Raw genomic sequence first — 18,973 nt, 5'->3', positions numbered from 1 at the left:
TCATGATTTCACCAGTCATGGGTTCAAGCCCCGCATCGGACTCTGTGCTGACAGCTCAGAGGCTGGAGCCTGCTTCACATTCTGTGTCTCTCTCTCTCTCTCTCTCTCTCTCTCTCTCTCTCTCTCAAAAATAAATAAACATTAAAAAAAAGTAAGCCCTACAAACCTGCAATTCAATTATATTTATGCACAAATTATTATATATTACTTTGTGTATGTTATATGGAAAAAGCCAAGGTGACCAAAACATTGGTTTCTGATCACGACACCTTCCTACTCTCTGTGCTCACGCGGTCATTCACGTTTTTATCTGAAGGGCTGCTGCTCATCTCTCCCCAAGGATACCTGTGGGGGCGGCCAGTGGGTGGCTTGTAACTGCCACACCCAGTCCCCGGGTCCCTAGGGTCAAGGGAGGACCTGTACCCACGAGCCCAGAGGCTCCTCTGGGCCACCTGTTGGCGGCTGGGAGACTGAGTCCATAAGGTGACACTCTGAACACAAATGTTCCCCTGCCGCGGTCCAGGAAAGCTTCAAAATCCAAACGCGAGGGCAAGAACTCCCAAGTGTGTGGGGGGCGGCGGGGGGGGGTGGGGGGGGAGAGGGGTACGGGGGGCAAGATGGGAAAAATGTGTATAAACCCAGGAAGTCTTTCCAACATTTAGCTGCATCCCAGAACTGTGACTGAGCATAGCCAAGACACCGGGAATCAATGCTAATTGGAAGCTTCGAGACATAGAATATTGTGATACTATTCCTCGGACATCCCCCCGCCCGCCCCCATCCCCCCGCCCAAAAGGAGAGCGAGAGAAGGAGGGAAGGAAGAGAAAGCATAGAGGCATCTCAGTACTCTACGTAGCCACTGGATCTCAGAATAACTGCTAGTAACCCACGGGGTTAAAACAGGAAACGTAGCTTGGTGCTTATGTGTGTACGTCTTGGAGCCAGACTGGGCTCGGATCCCGACTGATCACACGATGCGGATCCTCATCCTTATCTCCGCAGGTTGTTGTGAAGGTCAGGTAGGCTCAGGGCCGTGGCCCGCACGAAGCAGGTGCTCGCAGAGTCTGACCGTGACCTCTACTGCCTCAGCGGTCTTCAGGTGCGGACTCTTGTCAGGGCGCCTCTGTCCATCCCTGCGAGAGGGTTCCGTGCTCCCGCCTCTCCAGGGCGGATGGCCACCTGCATGCGGGCTCCCTGTGGGACCCCGCCCCTTCCCTTCGGACCCCCAGGATCAGCCCCGCTGCTTTCTGGCTGGGACGGCCCCACCCGCGTCAGAACACCCAGGATACTTGTCGAAATGCGCGTTTATGCTCACAGCTGTGTATCTCTTGACCCAGCCTCTCAGGTCGTTATCACAGGTGCTAACATTTGACCACCACCCAGAAGCCCTTGAAAACCATTAGCTTTGACTCAGCACTTCCTGAGCTTACCAAGTATTTGCTGGGCTCCGACTGTGCGCACGGGACTGGGCGAGGAACCAGAGAATGGAAGCAGGGCAGAGGTCCGCTCCCCAGGGTGGCTGTCGCCGAGCTGTCTCCTCACTCTGCGCCCCTGGCTCCCTCCGAGGTCCCAGGGGGCACCTCCTTCCTCCTCCCCCTCCTCTGCTTGCCGTCGGAAGCCCCAGCTCCCGCGTCCGGAGGCCGGCCAACGGCTCCACTGTTTGTCCCAGATGCCCTCCACTTCTCTGCCTCCAGAAGTCACTGTCACAGCAGCACTTAATGAAAGACTGCAGCCTCTTTCAGTCTACGTGAGCACCCTTGCTTAAAGCTGGTGTTTCCTCTTTGAGATAGCGTGTTATTTCAAGAGAAAAACCTTCCCCCCCGAAGGGGGAAATCCCAATGGCCTTCGAATACGAATTTCTCCATGTTTTTACTTGTCACGACTGAAAATGTTCAGTCCAGTTGGGGGAAAAAGCCCTGCTCAGCTAAAACCATCTTAGGGGAAAATGGGCTTCTGACTCCCTGTGAAATTGCACCGGGTTCTGATCTTTAAAACCAAGGGTAATGTGAACACAGTGAAAGCCAGCCCGTCTCAGCACCACAGGATCTCCCCTTCAACTTTTCCTAATTGCCCACCCGTCCTAGTGATGTAACAAAGGTGGAAGCAAAGTAAGAATCGTTTGGGAGAAAAATTCCCAAATGGTAGATTCGTGTTCGGCCTCTCGATCCTCAGCCCCACCTCGACCTCCACATAATGGTCGCCCTTCTTCACCAGGAGCGTCTACTGAAAGGAAGGCCCGTTCCTTGTGTCTTCACAGGATATCCAAGTACACACCATCCATGGCGGCCGCTGACGTGGACAAGGCAGTGGAGATGGCCTTGCAGGCCTGGGGCAGCGCTGTCCCCCTAACCTTCGTCAGGGTGACTTCGGGAGAAGCGGACATCATGATATCTTTCGAAAGCGGAGGTACCGTGGGGGTCCCTGGGCTCCGCCTGCGAAGCCAGCTGTTTCCTCCTACAACCCTCAGTGCAAGGGTGGGCACCGTCCTCTCTTGCACAGGGTGAGACGGGCGGAGGCCGAGGTCATGGCAGAGTGATGACGGCCATCAGGCAGAGACTAGAACCAGGGGGTCCCGGCGAGGGCCCGTCATCCTGGCCCGGACCGTTCGGCAGACTCGGCCCAACCGGCTTCCGCTGTGCCGTGGCCGCATCAGAGACAAAGTCTGTCCCATCTGGCTTCCCTGTTGGCCTGGGGGGGGCTACCTGACCTCACCCCACCCCCTGACGGTGTCTGCTACACAGCAGGAACCTGCACCTTGAATCCTCACTGAAGGGCACGCACGCCCCGTGACCCTGACCGCTTCTTCCCTGCAGCAATGGCCGGGCGTGGTGGGGGAGGGGGTTTGCTGCTGTCCCGTCCACACGTTGTGGGGTCCCCAGGCCTCCACCCTGCTCACCCCAGTAAGGAGTGGACGCACAACCTTGCACGGGGAGCCCTGTCCAGAGCCGCGTGTCTAGTGGGCAGATTAAGGAAAGGCCGCAAAATTCCTTCCCTTTGTTGGCTTCCAAGCAGCAGAGGGGACCAAGTGTCCCGCCCTTTCTAAGGGCCCCTGAGACTTCAAGTCTCCATCTGAAGTTTAACCTGCTGTCCTGGGGTGGGCGCGCCCAGAAGCCAGGAGAGAGGAGGTCAGCAGGCCCCGGTGTGAGCCCTCCGAGGTGGCCCTGGGTGTGGCCGGGTGCGTGGTGGCTCCCATTCCTCCTGGACAGCAGGGCCACCGTGGCCACGTGGCTCAGGCTGGCTTTGGAGACCGCTTCTCTCTTGATCGTGCAAGCCTGCGCTCTTTCCCGTGAAACACAGGCTGGGTGGGGGCCGTGCTGCCATGTAACAGGGACCTCAGGGCTCATAGTCTGAGGTCCCCACACTGTGCTGAACCCCTCGAACGGCACACCAGAGCTTTGTTTTGTTGGATTTTAACAAAACAAAGTATTCCCGCTAAAATCCTCAAAACCCATGAACGTAGCTTTACAACATTGCCTCGTTTTGTTCTTCCTCCTTTTTAAATTAAAAACTGTCTGGGCGCCCAGGTGGCTCAGTCGGTTAAGCGGCCGACTTGGGCCCAGGTCATGATCTCGCGGTCCGTGAGTTCGAGCCCCGCGTCGGGCTCTGTGCTGACAGCTCAGAGCCTGGAGCCTGTTTCAGATTCTGTGTCTCCCTCTCTCTGGCCCTCCCCCATTCATGCTTTGTCTCTCTCTGTCTCAAAAATAAATAAACGCTAAAAAGAAAAAAATTTTAAATTAGAAACTGTCAATGAGGGGCGCCTGGGCACCTCAGTTGGTTAAGTATCTGACTTCGGCTCAGGTCATGATGTCACGGCTCGTGAGTTTGAGCCCCACATCAGGCTCTGTGCTGACAGTTCAGAGCATGGAGCCTGCTTGGGATTCTCTGTCTCCCTCTCTCTCTGCCCCTCCCCTGCTCATGCTCTGTCTCTCTCTCTCTCTAAATAAATAAACTTAAAAAATCTGTAAAAACAGTATTGTCCATTCCCTGTAACGTGAAATATGCTTCGAAAATCGTCCGCAGGACTAACTTCTGTTGACTTCTCTCCCCAACTGTCTAGACCACGGGGACTCCTATCCGTTCGATGGGCCTCGAGGGACCCTAGCCCATGCATTTGCACCTGGAGAAGGTCTGGGAGGAGACACGCATTTCGACAATGCCGAGAAGTGGACTATGGGAATGAATGGTATATATGCACAATTGACCATAACCTGGAAACTATTGTACCTTCTTCTGGGCCTCCACCATGAAACCTTGAGGTCAACGTCCCAGGCCACCCTTAAAGTAGGGGGGCTGGCTAGGAAAAACAAGTAAGCCAAAAATCCACAAGGGAACACCATAAGGGGAACGCCCCACCCCCAAGTGTGCCGTAGACTCTCCCGAGCCCCGCTCAAAGCGAGGGGTGTCGAGGAACCTCAACCCTCCCTCCACAGCACTCTTTGCAACCGCACTTAGGGTCTCTCACTCGTGCTGGCAAGCAGGCTGTGCTCAGAAAGGACCTGAGGGTCGTACTCTCCTAACAAGTGTGCTGGGGATGGGTGGAAAGGTTCCAGAATGTGATGCCTGTCATTGGAAGTCTTCCTCGGGAAGTGTGTGTGGATGACAAGGGGTGGAGGCTGTCACAGCAGGGAACTTACCCCGAAGTCGTGGCCAAATCTAGATCTCATTGCTGCCATGAGCTCTAACTGGCCCTTCTCCACCCATCGACTGAGTGTCGCTGACAAGGAGCCAAATGGACTGAATCACATTTCCACCCTTTCCCAGTCCGAAGCCCCGTCCAGCCGAGGGGGAAACTTAGGTAACGTCAGCAAAGCTCAGCACCAGAATAACCTGGTTATGAAAGGCAAATGAGTTTCCTACTAGGATTGGGGTATAAATTCTCCTGTAAAGACAGAAGGCCCTAACAATAAATCCCCACATTGACGCTGTATTTTTCTGTCTCGCACCGTGTAGGTTTCAACTTATTCACCGTAGCTGCTCACGAATTTGGCCACGCACTGGGCCTGGCGCATTCCACAGACCCATCGGCACTGATGTACCCGACCTATAAGTACCAGCATCCCTACGGATTCCACCTGCCCAAGGACGATGTGAAAGGGATCCAGGCACTGTACGGTACAGTCACCACACTTCTCTGACTACTAATCCTGAGAGTCACAGGCTTTCAGTCTCCAACTTAGAGAAAGTGTATTTTGCCAGGAGTTACCTGCAGGGGTAAAGATCAAGCGGGGGACCACAGCCCCCACTGTGGCCTTTTATGAGGAGCTTATCTACCAGATAAGAACATGGCTTTCTTTTCTAAGATGTGCAATTAAATTCTACATCTTTCCTCCAGGGCACTTGGTCCCTCAACAGCCATAGAAAATATCATCAATTGTCTTTTGGCAGGGGGAGGTTTTGGGAGGGTGAGGGTCAGAATTTAGATATTGGGAGAGGATGGGTATATTTTATAGTTTCCTATATATGGTTCTGACCCATCTGCAGATAATTGGTCTGATCTTCCTAAAAATGTCAGGGAGGATGATCACTGCATTCCTAGTGGTGTAGATAACCCACAGGCTCACGTCGCTCATCCTGTCACCCCATCCTCATGACCAGCCTGCTTAGAGTGTTAAGTGTTTTCCTCACTGGACAGCTAAGCGGAGGCTCAAGACAGTAGGTACCCCGAGATAATCAAAATTATCCCATGGCTTACCATTCTTTCAAAGGTAATAAGGAATTATTAAAAACTCTAGACCTAGTCTTCCTTAAGAGAAAGATCCACAAAGCCCTGAGAAGGAATCTTGGAAGTCTTAGACCTTGACACTTTTGCTTTCATGTTTTATCCCAGAAAACTCTGGGCCACTGACTGTCCCCTAAACCCGGAGGGTGGTTACTCCGCCGTAAATTGCCAAAGCCTGTCTGCATCCTCCCAGCCTAGAAAAGGGCCCGGAGAGCCCAGACCCCTCTTGCTAGGTGTTGGCGAAGCCACCTGGCGGTTCAGACAGGAGCACAGTCTTTCGCAGTCAGATGGCATCTGACTCTTGGGAGACCGATCTTCTCCAAAGAAGTGCTCAGTCAGCTCTGCCCGCTGCTCCTCCTGGGAGAGATAGGAACTAATAGCATGAACGTCTCCACTGTACAAACTTGGCTGCAGAGCACCGAGTGCAGGGCTCCAATGTGAAGCGACTCCCCTGGGCCACTGAGCCCAACGATTTGCCTGCCCTCTACAGATCCTTCCGTACTGGAAGGTCACCACCATTCTGATGGCCGTGGTCCCTGGGCCAGGGGCTGAGGCATGTATTTGGACATGGCCAGTCTTGCACAGGTGAACAAAACATAAAAGCATCGTTTTATATCTCTTGGCGCATACACATCACCCAGCCCTGACTACCTGTCACCTCCCACCCCTCCCAGGGTGCTTGGCTCACAGTACCTGTTCACTAGCACATTTCTGACCTGACCACCTTCCAGTTTCCAATAGTTTCCCAAAGCCTCACCCAGCCCCGATCTTCACCCCATCGCTGACCCTACACCCTCGATCTTACCCATCTCTTCCTCTCATGGGTCCTCTGTCTCTGACCCTCACCTCTGTTGACCACGGGGCTCCATCAGGAGCAAGCACCTGCCAGGGCCAGTGAGTGGCCCAGGCAGCCCCTGCTCATTTCCTGTAGACAGCAGACAGCCCTCAGGAGCACAGAGGGGGAGTGAAAACTCACCAGCAGGCCTCCCAAGGAGCAGGATCCACCAGAAGGTGCCTTTAAGTAGTGCCCACCTCAGTGTAGTGTGTTGGTACTGGAATTCGGTCTTTCCTGGGTGCCTGACAAAGGCTTATGCACAGCAAGATGCCCAGAAGCAGATGTGCATGACCTGAAAACACACAAGAAAATGACCATGTCTCTTAGAACAAAGAATTTAATTACAAAGAAATAATCAGGGGCGCTTGGGGGGCTCAGTCAGTTAAGAATTCAACTCTTGATTTCGGCTCAGGTCATGATCTCGTGGTCCGTGAGTTCAAGCCCCGCGTCGGGCTCTGTGCTGACAGCTCAGAACCTGGAGCCTGTTTCGGATTCTGTGTCTCCCTCTCTCTGACCCTCGCCCATTCATGCTCTGTCTCTCTCTGTCTCAAAAATTAATAAACATTAAAAAAAAATAAAAAATAAAAAAAAATTTAAAAAAAAAAGAAATAATCAGTGGCAACTTTTAAAAGACACCTCTGATCTGGGACTCCTGCAGCTGCAAACCCTCTAACACTTACTACGCGCCAATGTGTCAGGTGCTTTACAGATATTCCTTCTCACAAAACCCTCTGCTCCCTCCCGTTTCACTAACGAAAGAACAGAGGCGTCGAGGGGTTCAGTGATAGGCACGATTTTCCCACAACTCAGCAACTAGCACAGCCGGGATTCAAACCCGGGTCTGCCCGCCACAGGCAGCCACGCGCCTCCTCACCTCGTCCTGTACCGACAAAGAGCGTCTCTGGAGTGCGAGTGCACAGACTCTAGATTCCTGGTACCGTGCTGACCAAGTCACTTTGAATCCTAGGACCCCGGAAAACATTCCCGGGAAAGCCCACCGTGCCGCACGCCCCACCTCAAAGTCCATCCACCCCCGACCTCTGTGACTCCAGCTCGTCCTTTGATGCCGTGACGATGCTTGGGAAGGAGCTCCTGTTCTTCAGGGACCGGTAAGCCCCAGATGTGCCACCAAGTCCTCCCAGGCCTCAGCTCCACGCGTCAGTCACTCTAGAAGTGCTCGTTGCCGCCACGAGGGAGGACCGTGCAGAGATGCCGTCCTGTGTGGCGGTAGGGTGGGAGGCGGGGGTCTCCGGGGAGACTGAGAGCTGCCAAAGCACCATTTGTGCAGCACCCACCATGCTCTTGGTGCTGGGCGCAGAGTTTTCCGTATACGTAAGGTACTTCTGACCCTCTTCGTGGTGAAGCAGAGATCAGAAGCCCCAATTTACAGATGAAGAAAGAAACTCAAAGAGAACGAGGCACTTTTCTGAGCTAACAGTGTCACTAAGTGTCTGAATTAGAGCACTAGCCCAGATTGATCTGATGTCTCTTCTGTCTATCATGTATCCCTAGTGAGAGCGCATAGGATATGCTCAAAAAATATTCAGTAATGGGGGTGGATAGATAGCCAGGTGGACAGACAAGTGGATGGACAGACAGGTGGGTGGGTGGGTGGATGGAAGGATGATCAGAGGGATGGGTAGACGGGTGGGAAAACTGCAAAGATGGCCCTCTTGTGAAGACCCTCTTTCTCGGTGCCCCTTGACTTTTCCGCTGTCAGCTAGAGGTCAGACAGTGTCGAGAAGGCAGGAATATTGATGGATTTTAGCCACACCACAGCTGACGCTCCTGGAGAACACCCTGAGGTTTGAGTTTCTAGTACTGTTGCCTTAGGACTGTTTCGTTTGGACTTATTAGTAGAAGCGTTTGCAGTTCTGTGAGTTGTAAAGGATGGTGAGGCCGAGCTGGTATTTAAATGCGATGGCGTGGGAGTAATTTATGATATAATTTGTGATGCTGGAGAAGCTGGGATCGTTAGTGTGGACGCTGTAGGGATGGCTGCCTTTACAGCTGTGGGAGGTGATAGTGGGGGTTGTGGTTGGTCTTTATTTATTAGTGTTTTTATTGGCATGGACATCACTCAGGGAAATTAAATAGAGTAAACTTAAGATTTGTATAATAAGGAAAGAGGAAATAAAATTTGAAAACAATGATACTCAAAAATTCAAAGCCGTTGGGTTTGAAACTCATGTGGAAGTTTTACTAGAAGACAGGAAATGGTTGGTGGTAATATTTTTTCTACTTAAAGTACATCTAATAATATCGTTGTGAGTTTTCTGTTGGTTGAAAGAGTGATGAATGGTGAGAGGCAGTGGTTATCCTCGGAAAAAAACGCAAGGAAGTTGGCAAAACGTATGCAGGGTGACGGAGAATTAAGTTTCCCATTTTGTGTTACAAGGTCACATTCAAGTGCCAGAATGAAAGCTGGGGTGGTTCTGCCAAGGACTGTCCATTCCGGTAGGCGTTGGTGGCGTTCACATAGGAGATGACAATTCTGGTCACCGGTTCTGATGCGGGGGGTTTTCCCCACCACCCAGCAATTCTCTGACACCAGCTGTGTGTCCTACAATTCAACTGCATTCTGACACCATCTACCTGGAAATAACATCGGATGAGTCCACAGGTTGAGGGCTCTGTCCACTTCAGATGCCACTTCTGCCCCACCGGCTGTGAATCACGGGTTCCTGTGACCCTCCTTGGGTGTGGCTGCCTTACTAGAGCAGCTTTACTCTATTAGACTAAGTTTATTATAGATAGATAGATAGATAGATAGATAGATAGATAGATAGATAGATAGGATAGAACTCAGGAACGGCCAGAGGGAGAGGTGCCGAGACCAGTGTATGGGGAAAGAGTGCAGACCTTCCCTGCCCTCCCTGGATGCACCACTCTCCCCACAGCTGCACATCTACATGTTCACCAGCCCAGAAAATCTCCAAAACCCCCTCTTTTGGGGGTTTTATGGAGGCTTTAATCACAGAGGCATGACTGATTAAATCGCTAGCCATTGGCCACGGATCCAAGGCCCATCCCTCCCCCCACCCCAAGATGGGGGTGAGGTGGGTGTTGGGACTGAAAGCTCTAATCCTCTAATTGCCTGACCATTCCCTCAGGCAACTAGCCCCCATCCGGAGGTGAGGTCCAAAAGTCACCTCGTTAACATAACAAAAGACACCTTCATTGCTCTCCACACCGGAAATTCCAAAGCAGCTCCGTGCCAGGAACCAGGAGGGAGACCAAATATATACTTGCTATTATAAATTGCAAAATCACGGATGGATTAGTGGTTTTGATCATTGTTCTGTGGCCGAGAAGTCTGTAAGGAAAGGCATACCTGTGGGGTTAGTCTTCAAATAATAAGGAGATTGTAGAAAGGGGTCAAGCTTCAAGCCACCTATTTTTTGGACATCCTTGTTCGTTGTTTAACTGATCAATAATAGACCCACAGCATATAAATAACATGCAGTTGAAAAATGCATGCGTGCAGATGTGAAGGAACATCTGTGAAGACTGTGTCTGATGGTTAACATCAATAATGACCATGATTAAGCCTAACCGGCTTGAGGTAAGAAGGCGAAAACCTTTCTAATGTCATTTTGGGTGAAAGCCCAGATTGCCGTAAACAGCGTGGTAATAGCAGCTAGACAGAGTGCTCATGTTTGAATAGCTGTATCATTTTCTGCCGTTGGGTAGAAGCGAATTAATAAAAAGACACCCGTTCGAATGAAGTAAAGCTGAGACCACGTTAGGTCTTTCGTGACTGAGGGAGGCCAGGGGTGGAGGCCAAACTGGACTCCCCAGTTGCAGTCGAACAAAGTGCACTTAGTGGAATCCGATCATGACTAAGGTGAAATATACAAATTTGCTGGAAATTTCCTAATTTTACGTTAGGTGGTCCCTTTGGTCCTGGGGCTCTGGCCTCGCAGGGAGCTGGGGGACTTGGGTCCGTGACGCTGATTGCTGTGGTCGCTTCTTTTCTTGGAGGGAAAGAGAGACCTACCAACTCTCACCCCACTCCCCGCTTTACCGGGGACAGGATCCATTCACACCGGAACAGGCAGAGGTAGCTGAGGAATATGCATGTCTGAATACTTTTTTATTCCTTTTCTTCACTGAAAAAGTGTTCATGGAGCCCTTATGGGCTGGCCCAGGCACCACTGTAGTGGCTGGAGGTATGAAGAAAGACAAGTACTCGCCCTCGGTTCCATAAGGGAGAAAGACATTCACAAACACTGCCATCGTCCTCCGTGCCCACACAACCTCTCTGTGCACGTTAGGAGAGACAGCAAGCTCTCTGGGGTCTAGTTTTATAAGGGTACCAGTCACGTCAGACTAGCGCTCCACCCTCAGGGGCTCGTCTAACCCGGTCACCCCCGACGTGTCCCATCTGGTGGTTATCACCGCACCATCACACTGGGGGCTATGCTTCAATACATCAATTTGGGGGTAGGGAGCGGGACACATTCAGCCCATAACAGAGTAATCGTGTTTTTAAACATGTTGTATATCCTTCCAGATTTTTTTCCAGATAGAGAGAGAGAGAGATACTAAATATGGGAGGGAATCAGGGATGTCCACAAAGATGGGATTTTATTAGATGAGCTAATCCATCAAGCTTTTTTAGTCAACAGTATCTCATCTTTCCATGCCACTGAGTTTTGTCATCTTTTTTATATATATGCAAACATTACTCCAGTGAAGAGATACATCATCATGTATTTAACCAATCCCATGCCTAGAAACATCTCAATTCTTTCTCACTTTTAAATTTTTTTTTTTTAACGTTTATTTATTTTTGAGACAGAGAGAGACAGAGCATGAATGGGGGAGGGTCAGAGAGAGGGAGACACAGAATCTGAAACAGGCTCCAGGCTCTGAGCTGTCAGCACAGAGCCCGACGCGGGGCTCGAACTCACAGACCGCGAGATCATGACCTGAGCCGAAGTCGGACGCTTAACCGACCGAGCCACCCAGGCGCCCCTATCTTTCTCACTTTTAAAAATTAGCAACCGCTTGAACTCAGTCTTCCACAGTGGGTGGGCGTCAGGGGCAGATTGGAGCAGAGCCCAGGTTTTAGCGGCGGGCGGACTTGGTGTAGATTCTGGCAGTGTCTCTTACTGATCAGGTAACCTCGATCAGAGAGCGCACCAACACCGCGGGCAGTCAGTAATGACAGATGATATATTTCGGAAGGGGAATCTGAAAATCTGTGTCGTGGATTAAGGTTTAGGAACAACTTGAAGGCTTCTTATTATTATTAGCTTTTAATGATTTTTATCGATACTTATTGATTATAGACTTTTGATTATTACCAAAAAGTAAAGCAAAACAGAATCGGTGGGCTTTGAGCCAGGAGGGCCAGGCGTGTGGTGGGAGGGGCCTGGGTGTGGGGAGGGGCGGGGCTGTGCTGGTGGGGTCAGACAAGAGCAGGTGGCCCTGGGCCCCCGAGGAAGAGATGAGATGCTGGTTGTACAGAGTCGCACAGAGACGCAGAAGTCAAAGACATTACGCCCTTAGGTACAATTGTAAGTGTTTTCTTTAAAAAAGCAAAATGTGTTTCAAAACCCTCAATTGATCGAACCATGAGTGTTTAGCAATTGCTAACGACTATTTGAGAGAGTGTCACCATAAATCCTGGGAGTGGTAACAGAATGCGAAGGGAGGCCTGGGTGCAGGAGACACTGAGAAATGGGGGGGTCAGGGGACAGGAATGCTCAGTCACCACCCCCCCTCGTGTCCTCCCATTCCGCTGGGTTGTGGGGGCGGGGCCGGCAAGCCCAAAGGTTGAGGAAGTACCCGAGGCACGGAGTAGGAGTGGTCCCTTTCCAAGCTGGCTGGGGGCCCTGAACCTCTCCTGCTCCTCTTTGGGACGCGTCGCTCGGACATCACAGGACATCACAGGGACCCCCATGAGTACGGCACTTACAGTGATGAGCACTCTGTTATCAGGTCCTTACGATGGCCAGTGAGGTATGAATGATGGTTCCCTTTTCACAAGACTCTGAAAGGAGCCACAAGAGCACAGAGCCGGGGACCGGCCACCCTATGACCAGCCAGAGCCCTCACCCCCACCGCTGACTCCCTGCCTCCCTAGGTGCCATCTGGAGCTCGAATCCCATGACTGCAGCCCTGATCCCCTCCTGGTTGTCACCTAAAGTCCCTAAGTGCTTGCTAAGCTTGGACAAAGAACAGAGAATTCTTTCAAGGCACAGCAGGCCGTTGTTCTCCCCCAGCCCAGGGTTCCCCAATAATCCATGGAGGAGACAATTCAAACCGTGGACGTCATAACCACATGGTGTGCAATGCAGAGCTTTTCAAGGTCACCGTGAGACGGTTGCACACTCTCGCGGTGTCTACAGGTCCATTGGAACATTCCAGCGTTCTGTTTGAAGAGACTGGGCTTCGACTATACTAAGGTGAACGTCATAAATACATACGACTTACATACAAGCGTATGCCCGTGTTTAATTCACACATGTTTATTCTTTATGGTGGATGGCAGAATATTAAGGCTTTCCCACATCTCCTCAGGCAATTAGGGAAGAGAAGGGGCCAAAATTGTAGTTGTGTCTCTCAGACTGTTGCAGGTTGTATCCAATTTAATGTTACCGATAAAACCAAGACTATCCCAGCCAGCAATAGACCTCACAAGAAGAATAGCATTTTGCTTATGGAATAAGCCTGAGGCTTGACTGTGTCCACATCCTTCGTGTTGGAGGTGAGAAAGGTGGGCCCCGTCTGTCTGGCAGCCCAGCAGACCCTCCTGCCAGCCGGGTCTTCGCACTCCTGGTCCAGAGTCCATCTTGTCCCTCACACAGAAAACTGGCCATGCAGGGGACCTCCCAAGGGAAGCACTCGACATGAATGCCGTCTAGCCTTCTGACCCAAATGCGCTGGAGTGTGCGGGGAAAGGGCGTGAGGGCCTTCACCTACCGCAAGGAGAAGAAAGTCCTTAGACCATGGAGGTATGTGGAAAATGTTGGAGGGGCTTGTCTGCATTCTGTTTTATTATCAAAACACAATTCTTTATTAAGGATATCCGTCCCTCACTAATGGCTGCCTCCTGAACGATGTTTCGCATCTTAGATCAGCACGCAGAGGAAAACATTCACATCGGGCTACGCAAGGAAATGCAGAGGATGAATGAAGGGGCATCCTGAAGGGAGTCGCCTGCATGACCTGGCTCATTTAGTGAGGAGATAGTGGAAGAGAAGAGTCAAAGACAGCAGACAGGAAAACCACAATCTGTGAGACACACACAGGAACACTCGGTGTTAGATGTCCACAGTGATAGTGATGGCGATCTAGTTTTACAGAAGCTGGTGCTCAGGGGAGCACTCACAGTGGCCCCGTGGGTCCTCCCACGTGGACGAGGCAGCGGAGGATCTGAAAATGAACCCTAGTAATAACATCTGACGTTCCATGATCACCTACACTGTGCTGTGCTAAGCATTTTCCAGACGCTTACTCATGTATGCACAGTGTTCTTTTACCCAGCTGGAATTTTAAACCTACTTGACATCAGAGACAGAAACCCTTCATGGAACCTCAAATAAATGAAGGAAAAGAGGATTCCCCGCCCCCTGGCCCCCCACCAAACACGATCAGTGGTGGAAAAGGATGCTGAGCCCATCAGACTGAGGACTGAAGAAAAGAGATAGGCTCACCAGGATGAGGGGTGTCATTTCAGCGGAGAAGTGAGGAAGGAATCCAGGTCCTGGGGAGCAAAAGAATAAAAGTTGGGGGGCATGTGGAAACGGTAGATACGGGTCGTTCACCTGAGAGTCTTGTTGGTAGCAGAGAGAGGTAAATTAATGGCTGGATCAGGCAGCAGGGTCCAATGTGGGAAAATAACCAGACATGGTAAAAGGCATGACAAGGAGCCAGTGGAGAAACATAAGTGCGAAGCTCCTGGGGAAGGAGGGACAATAAACTAGAACTTTCTGTGTCTGGCATCCCCCAGGACTCCGTGGCTTTGAGCCCAGCCCGCACACCTGAAGGCTCCCTGGTAATGTGTTTTTTCTGGGTATGAGATTGCATCATGGAAAGGGAGCGGGAAGCAGTGTATTTACTTGGACTGATTGTCCAGTGTGTATTCAACAATTCCAACAAAGGGGCAGAAGGTAGAGTGGGAGCCCGGATTCCTTGTCCCTTCCGAACACCCCCCTGGCTGAGGATGAGCCTTGACAGCTTCACAGGTTCTGGCTGATAAATATGGATGCCCAGACTCCTCAGAGGGGTATAAACAAGCTAAGGACCCCATGCTCTGCTCTGGCCGTTTTTAAGCACTGTCTACATACGGGTCTTCAGTTTTATAAGCTGTGTCTTCCTTGGGCTCCAGGAGATGAGCGATGACTGTTTTATTTCTTGGCGTCTATCTGGTTAGTGGAACCTCCAAAATGAGTGGCCTGTCAGCCAATGATGTGATAATTTGGACTTCAGAGCTTCCAATGACAAAAATTTCACATCGGCGAGACAGATTTAGAAAGAAACTTAGCTCTACTGATTAACTCCGAGGTTACCTATCACCAATCAGTACGTTTGCAGGGTGGAAACATGTCTTCCTACTGTATCTACAAATTATTGTAAGAGTAGTCGAGAGCTTCTAAAACACTTCTCTGTGCATTATCTCAATCGATCCTCTGAAGTATCAGCACAGATAGCATGATATCTCACTTTTATTTGACAGGAAATTGAGTCTCAAAAAATTGAGTGACACACTTGAGGTCACACATCTCCCCAAGCTCCCTTGCTCCTGTCACAAGGCCACACAGCTCCACCTCCATGGGACATAAGCAGAAATTAGACCAAAAGCATCAAAAACATAGAAGAAAAATCCTTTTTCCCCCTGAAACTAGGGAGCAGGATTAGAGAGAAGAGCGGTCAAGGAGGACAGAGGGTCGAAGTCAAGGAAAAGTAAAGGTCCCCATTCAGCTCATGCTGAGTTACCCTGATAGTCGGACAGTGAGAAGTTGGAGGCCTCTCCTGAGATGAGAGGTGAGGGACAGAGAGACGGACGGGCTCAGCCCACACTAGTGGGGAGTGAAGACGGTTGGTACAACCAAGAAAGAACAAAAGTTCAGCAAATGTGGAGCACGTGCCCTGGTGTTCATGGGCTAGAAAGATGGATAAGCCATGATCCGGCCCCAGGTGAAAGCCAGGTGAAGGTTGTGGGTAAACGAATCTCAAACTTGGTAAATTAGCTGCTGTTCTTTAGGAAAAGGGAATAAAAATTTCAGAGACTATGAAAGTTGGTGATCTCTTTAGCTCCTCTCCATCCCTGGCACCGATTTATGAAGTCAGCAAATATTTACTGAGCCCTGACCACGTGCCAGGCACGGCACTGGCTCCAGGGAACCAAGAGATAAACAGTGCAGCTAAACGTATGATCAGCAGATCTATCCTGTCAATAAGTCCCATTGTCCTGCCCCTCTTATCAAAGATCAGATTACAGACTATCGATAGGGTGTTTACCTATTTCCACTGCCAGTTCCAATACATCCTCCAGCTGGCCTTGGCCAGGAAGTACGTGGATTGTCTTTCTTTTTGCTTAGATTTTAAACCCATTGACAGATGAATCAGGAGATTATTTGCTGTACTCGGTGGGAGAGCGTTGTCAATTTTCATTCATTTATTATCGTCATCAATAGCTCCAACTTTGTGGATCCTCTGAGTATGGGTTCTGTTGCTTCACTACCCACCATTAGCGTCCTGAAAATGTTCATGATTACAGATCATTCTGGAACTCACACTGTTCTTCCTAAGTGATGGATAGTATTTATTTCTACCTTATGTGTCCAGTTTACGCATTACAGTACGTTGTGACAGTGTTTCAACCAGGGTTTCATAACTTGGGCACTACTGATGTTTGACCAGGTAGGTCTTGGTTGGCTGGGCTGTTCGTGGATGGTTGGATGTTTAGTGGCATCCGTGGTGTCCACCCATTACACCCCATAGTACTGACCGTCCCCAGGTACAACAAGCAAACTTGTCCCCCAGCATTGCCAAATGTCTCCGGGGGCACAACATCGCTCTTGATTTCGAATGCCGACTTTCCTTCGATCTGGTCCTCACAATACCTACAGTATCTGAAGTCAAGGTGTCTTTAGAAAGGAATTTTAGATTCTGCCACGTGTGACAAGTTCTGACAGTACGTTTTCTCCTGATCACTACATTTTCCTCCCTCTCCTCCTGAGTCATTCGGGACATCTGTGTCCCTACTGCACCTGAGAATGAGGCTTAAGTTTGCCGAAAGTCACCTGTTGACTTTTAAATGAAAATTAATGGAAATTAATGAAAATTAAATGAAAATTAATTTCCCAGCTTTAGGGTGCCTGAGGAGAAAGAGGTAGGAATTTGTCTGAGCCTCGTCAGAGACCCGATGCAGGTGGTGACTCATCCCCAGAGGATATGCCTGCTCCTCTCTGCCCGCTCTCCTCACCTCCTCTTCCCCAGCATTCTCATCCCTGCAGCGCATGCTCACTCGGTTCCTCGGTCAGCATCTAGCACCATGACATGAACAGTCAGCATTTCTGAACTACATATTGAATTAAGTGAAAAACACTTGATTTTTTGGATTTCTCATCAGGTTTTTATTAACAAAAATCAGACGACAGACTATGAACTTGACCTTTTTGTTTTCATTACCCAAATCTTCTGGGGTCCCAAACCTGTCCTCCTGTCCTGGTGGTGGAGAGAGAGAAGGGAAGGGGGTCCCTCTTGCCTTCAGAGAAGGATAGCTCTGATTGGACGAGGCACCAGGTTATGAACAGAGGAAACCTGAGATCTGGGGCTGGGAGTGAACATGTGGAGGAGATCGGTGTGGGATGAAAATCAAGACAGCTCTGTCTGCCCCTAACCACCAGATGTCCTCTGGGCCCACCAGCCTTCCTGGGTCTTGGTGTTTCATCTGTTAATACATATTCTAGATAAGACTGATGTGGAGGGCGGGGGGGGGGAGGGGGCACCCTACATGGATGCCTGCCACCCTGGGGTGCCCAATTGGTGGGTGGGTAGCAACTAGGCAAATAATAATTTTTAGGATGGACAGTATCTCGCTATTTGGCACTTTACAGTTGATAATACACTTTCCAATCACTATCTCGTTACCCTCGTAATGACCTCATGGGACCGGCCAGGTATCAGTAGTTGTATCTAAGAGATGATAGGACTGAGCTTAGAGATGCCGGTCAGAGTTAGAACCCAAGCCCATGTCTTCTAAAACACGATGGGCTTTTCCTTCTGCATCATGATGCTACTTAGGAAACACGAACACATGTCTCTTGTAATAAAGCTCTTTTAAATTTCAACATCAGCTTACACCGCCTCCCCTGGGACACTTTCACCGCAACGCTGAATGCGACGGAACTTTCGTCCTGTGGGGCACGCTCTGTGCTCCCAGGGCGTCCTGAACTTGACTCTGCAGCACAACTACCTGGTTGTAATTATGATCATAACCGCCTAATCACCTACCTGTCTGAATTATACTTGCCTAGTTACATACCCGTCTGGAGAACTGTAGCTCCTTGGGGGCTAGGCCTGGGTCTGTTCAGTGCTTCATCTTTGGTATCTGCCACAGTCCCTGCCGATAGGCGCTCGCTGTATCTGTTAAATTAACTGAACACGAAAACCCAACGTAAGATTGAGGAGTTCCTACCCTAACTACCCAGAAAATTAAATGTCAAAACTTTATCACAGTTTCACTCTCGATAAATAATTTTATGTATAGATTCTAGTTTCTACAGAGTCAAGTAAGCTCTTCATGTTTTGTAAAAATGACTTTGACCTCCAAAATTCAAAATGGACCACATTTATATTGACAGTTTCAGCCCAATGCCCTTGTGGTACTACCATGGTTTTATGGAAACAATATTGGAAGAGTTGTTAAACCTTGCGTTAATTTGTGCGTGCCAGATTTTCTGTTAACAAGCCATCAGCTTCAAGGATATGAACACTTTGAATAGCTAAGTATATCAGCAGTATAATTGATCACGGTTAATGTTCTTGCTGGCTAATGGTTCTGGCGGGAATAATTCGCATCTCCTAACCACAAAGTTTTGGTTCATTTGTAATACTCATAATGTTAACCTGGATTGAATTTTCTTTTTGTGAGATCTTCATTTTTAAAAGATCAGAGTAGGGGCGCCTGGGTGGCTCAGTCGGTTAAGCGGCCGACTTCGGCTCAGGTCGTGATCTCACGGTCCGTGAGTTTGAGCCCCGCGTCGGGCTCTGTGCTGACAGCTCAGAGCCTGGAGCCTGTTTCAGATTCTGTGTCTCCCTCTCTCTGACCCTCCCCCATTCATGCTCTGTCTCTCTCTGTCTCAAAAAATAAACGTTAAAAAAAAATTTTTTTTTAAGTTTAAAAAATAAAAATAAAAAAAATAAAAGATCAGAGTAGGAAAGGGACATGTGTACCAAGA

At 49.9% G+C, this 18,973-nt stretch overlaps 1 protein-coding gene across 1 annotated transcript in view; it reads left to right on the top strand.

The window, feature by feature from the left end:
- Positions 1-18,973, top strand: part of MMP20 (matrix metallopeptidase 20) — a 52,030-nt gene that overhangs the window by 10,331 nt on the left and 22,726 nt on the right. Inside the window, exons 3-6 of the mRNA XM_043578794.1 lie at positions 2,258-2,406; positions 4,058-4,183; positions 4,951-5,112; positions 7,522-7,663. Coding sequence (XP_043434729.1) covers positions 2,258-2,406; positions 4,058-4,183; positions 4,951-5,112; positions 7,522-7,663 — 579 coding nt within the window. The remainder of the gene's footprint in view (positions 1-2,257; positions 2,407-4,057; positions 4,184-4,950; positions 5,113-7,521; positions 7,664-18,973) is intronic.

This window comes from Prionailurus bengalensis, chromosome D1, assembly GCF_016509475.1.
Source record: "Prionailurus bengalensis isolate Pbe53 chromosome D1, Fcat_Pben_1.1_paternal_pri, whole genome shotgun sequence".
NCBI lineage: Eukaryota > Metazoa > Chordata > Mammalia > Carnivora > Felidae > Prionailurus > Prionailurus bengalensis.
The sequence above is the reverse complement of the archived record's forward strand: the minus strand, read 5'-3'. Positions and strand labels throughout refer to the sequence as shown.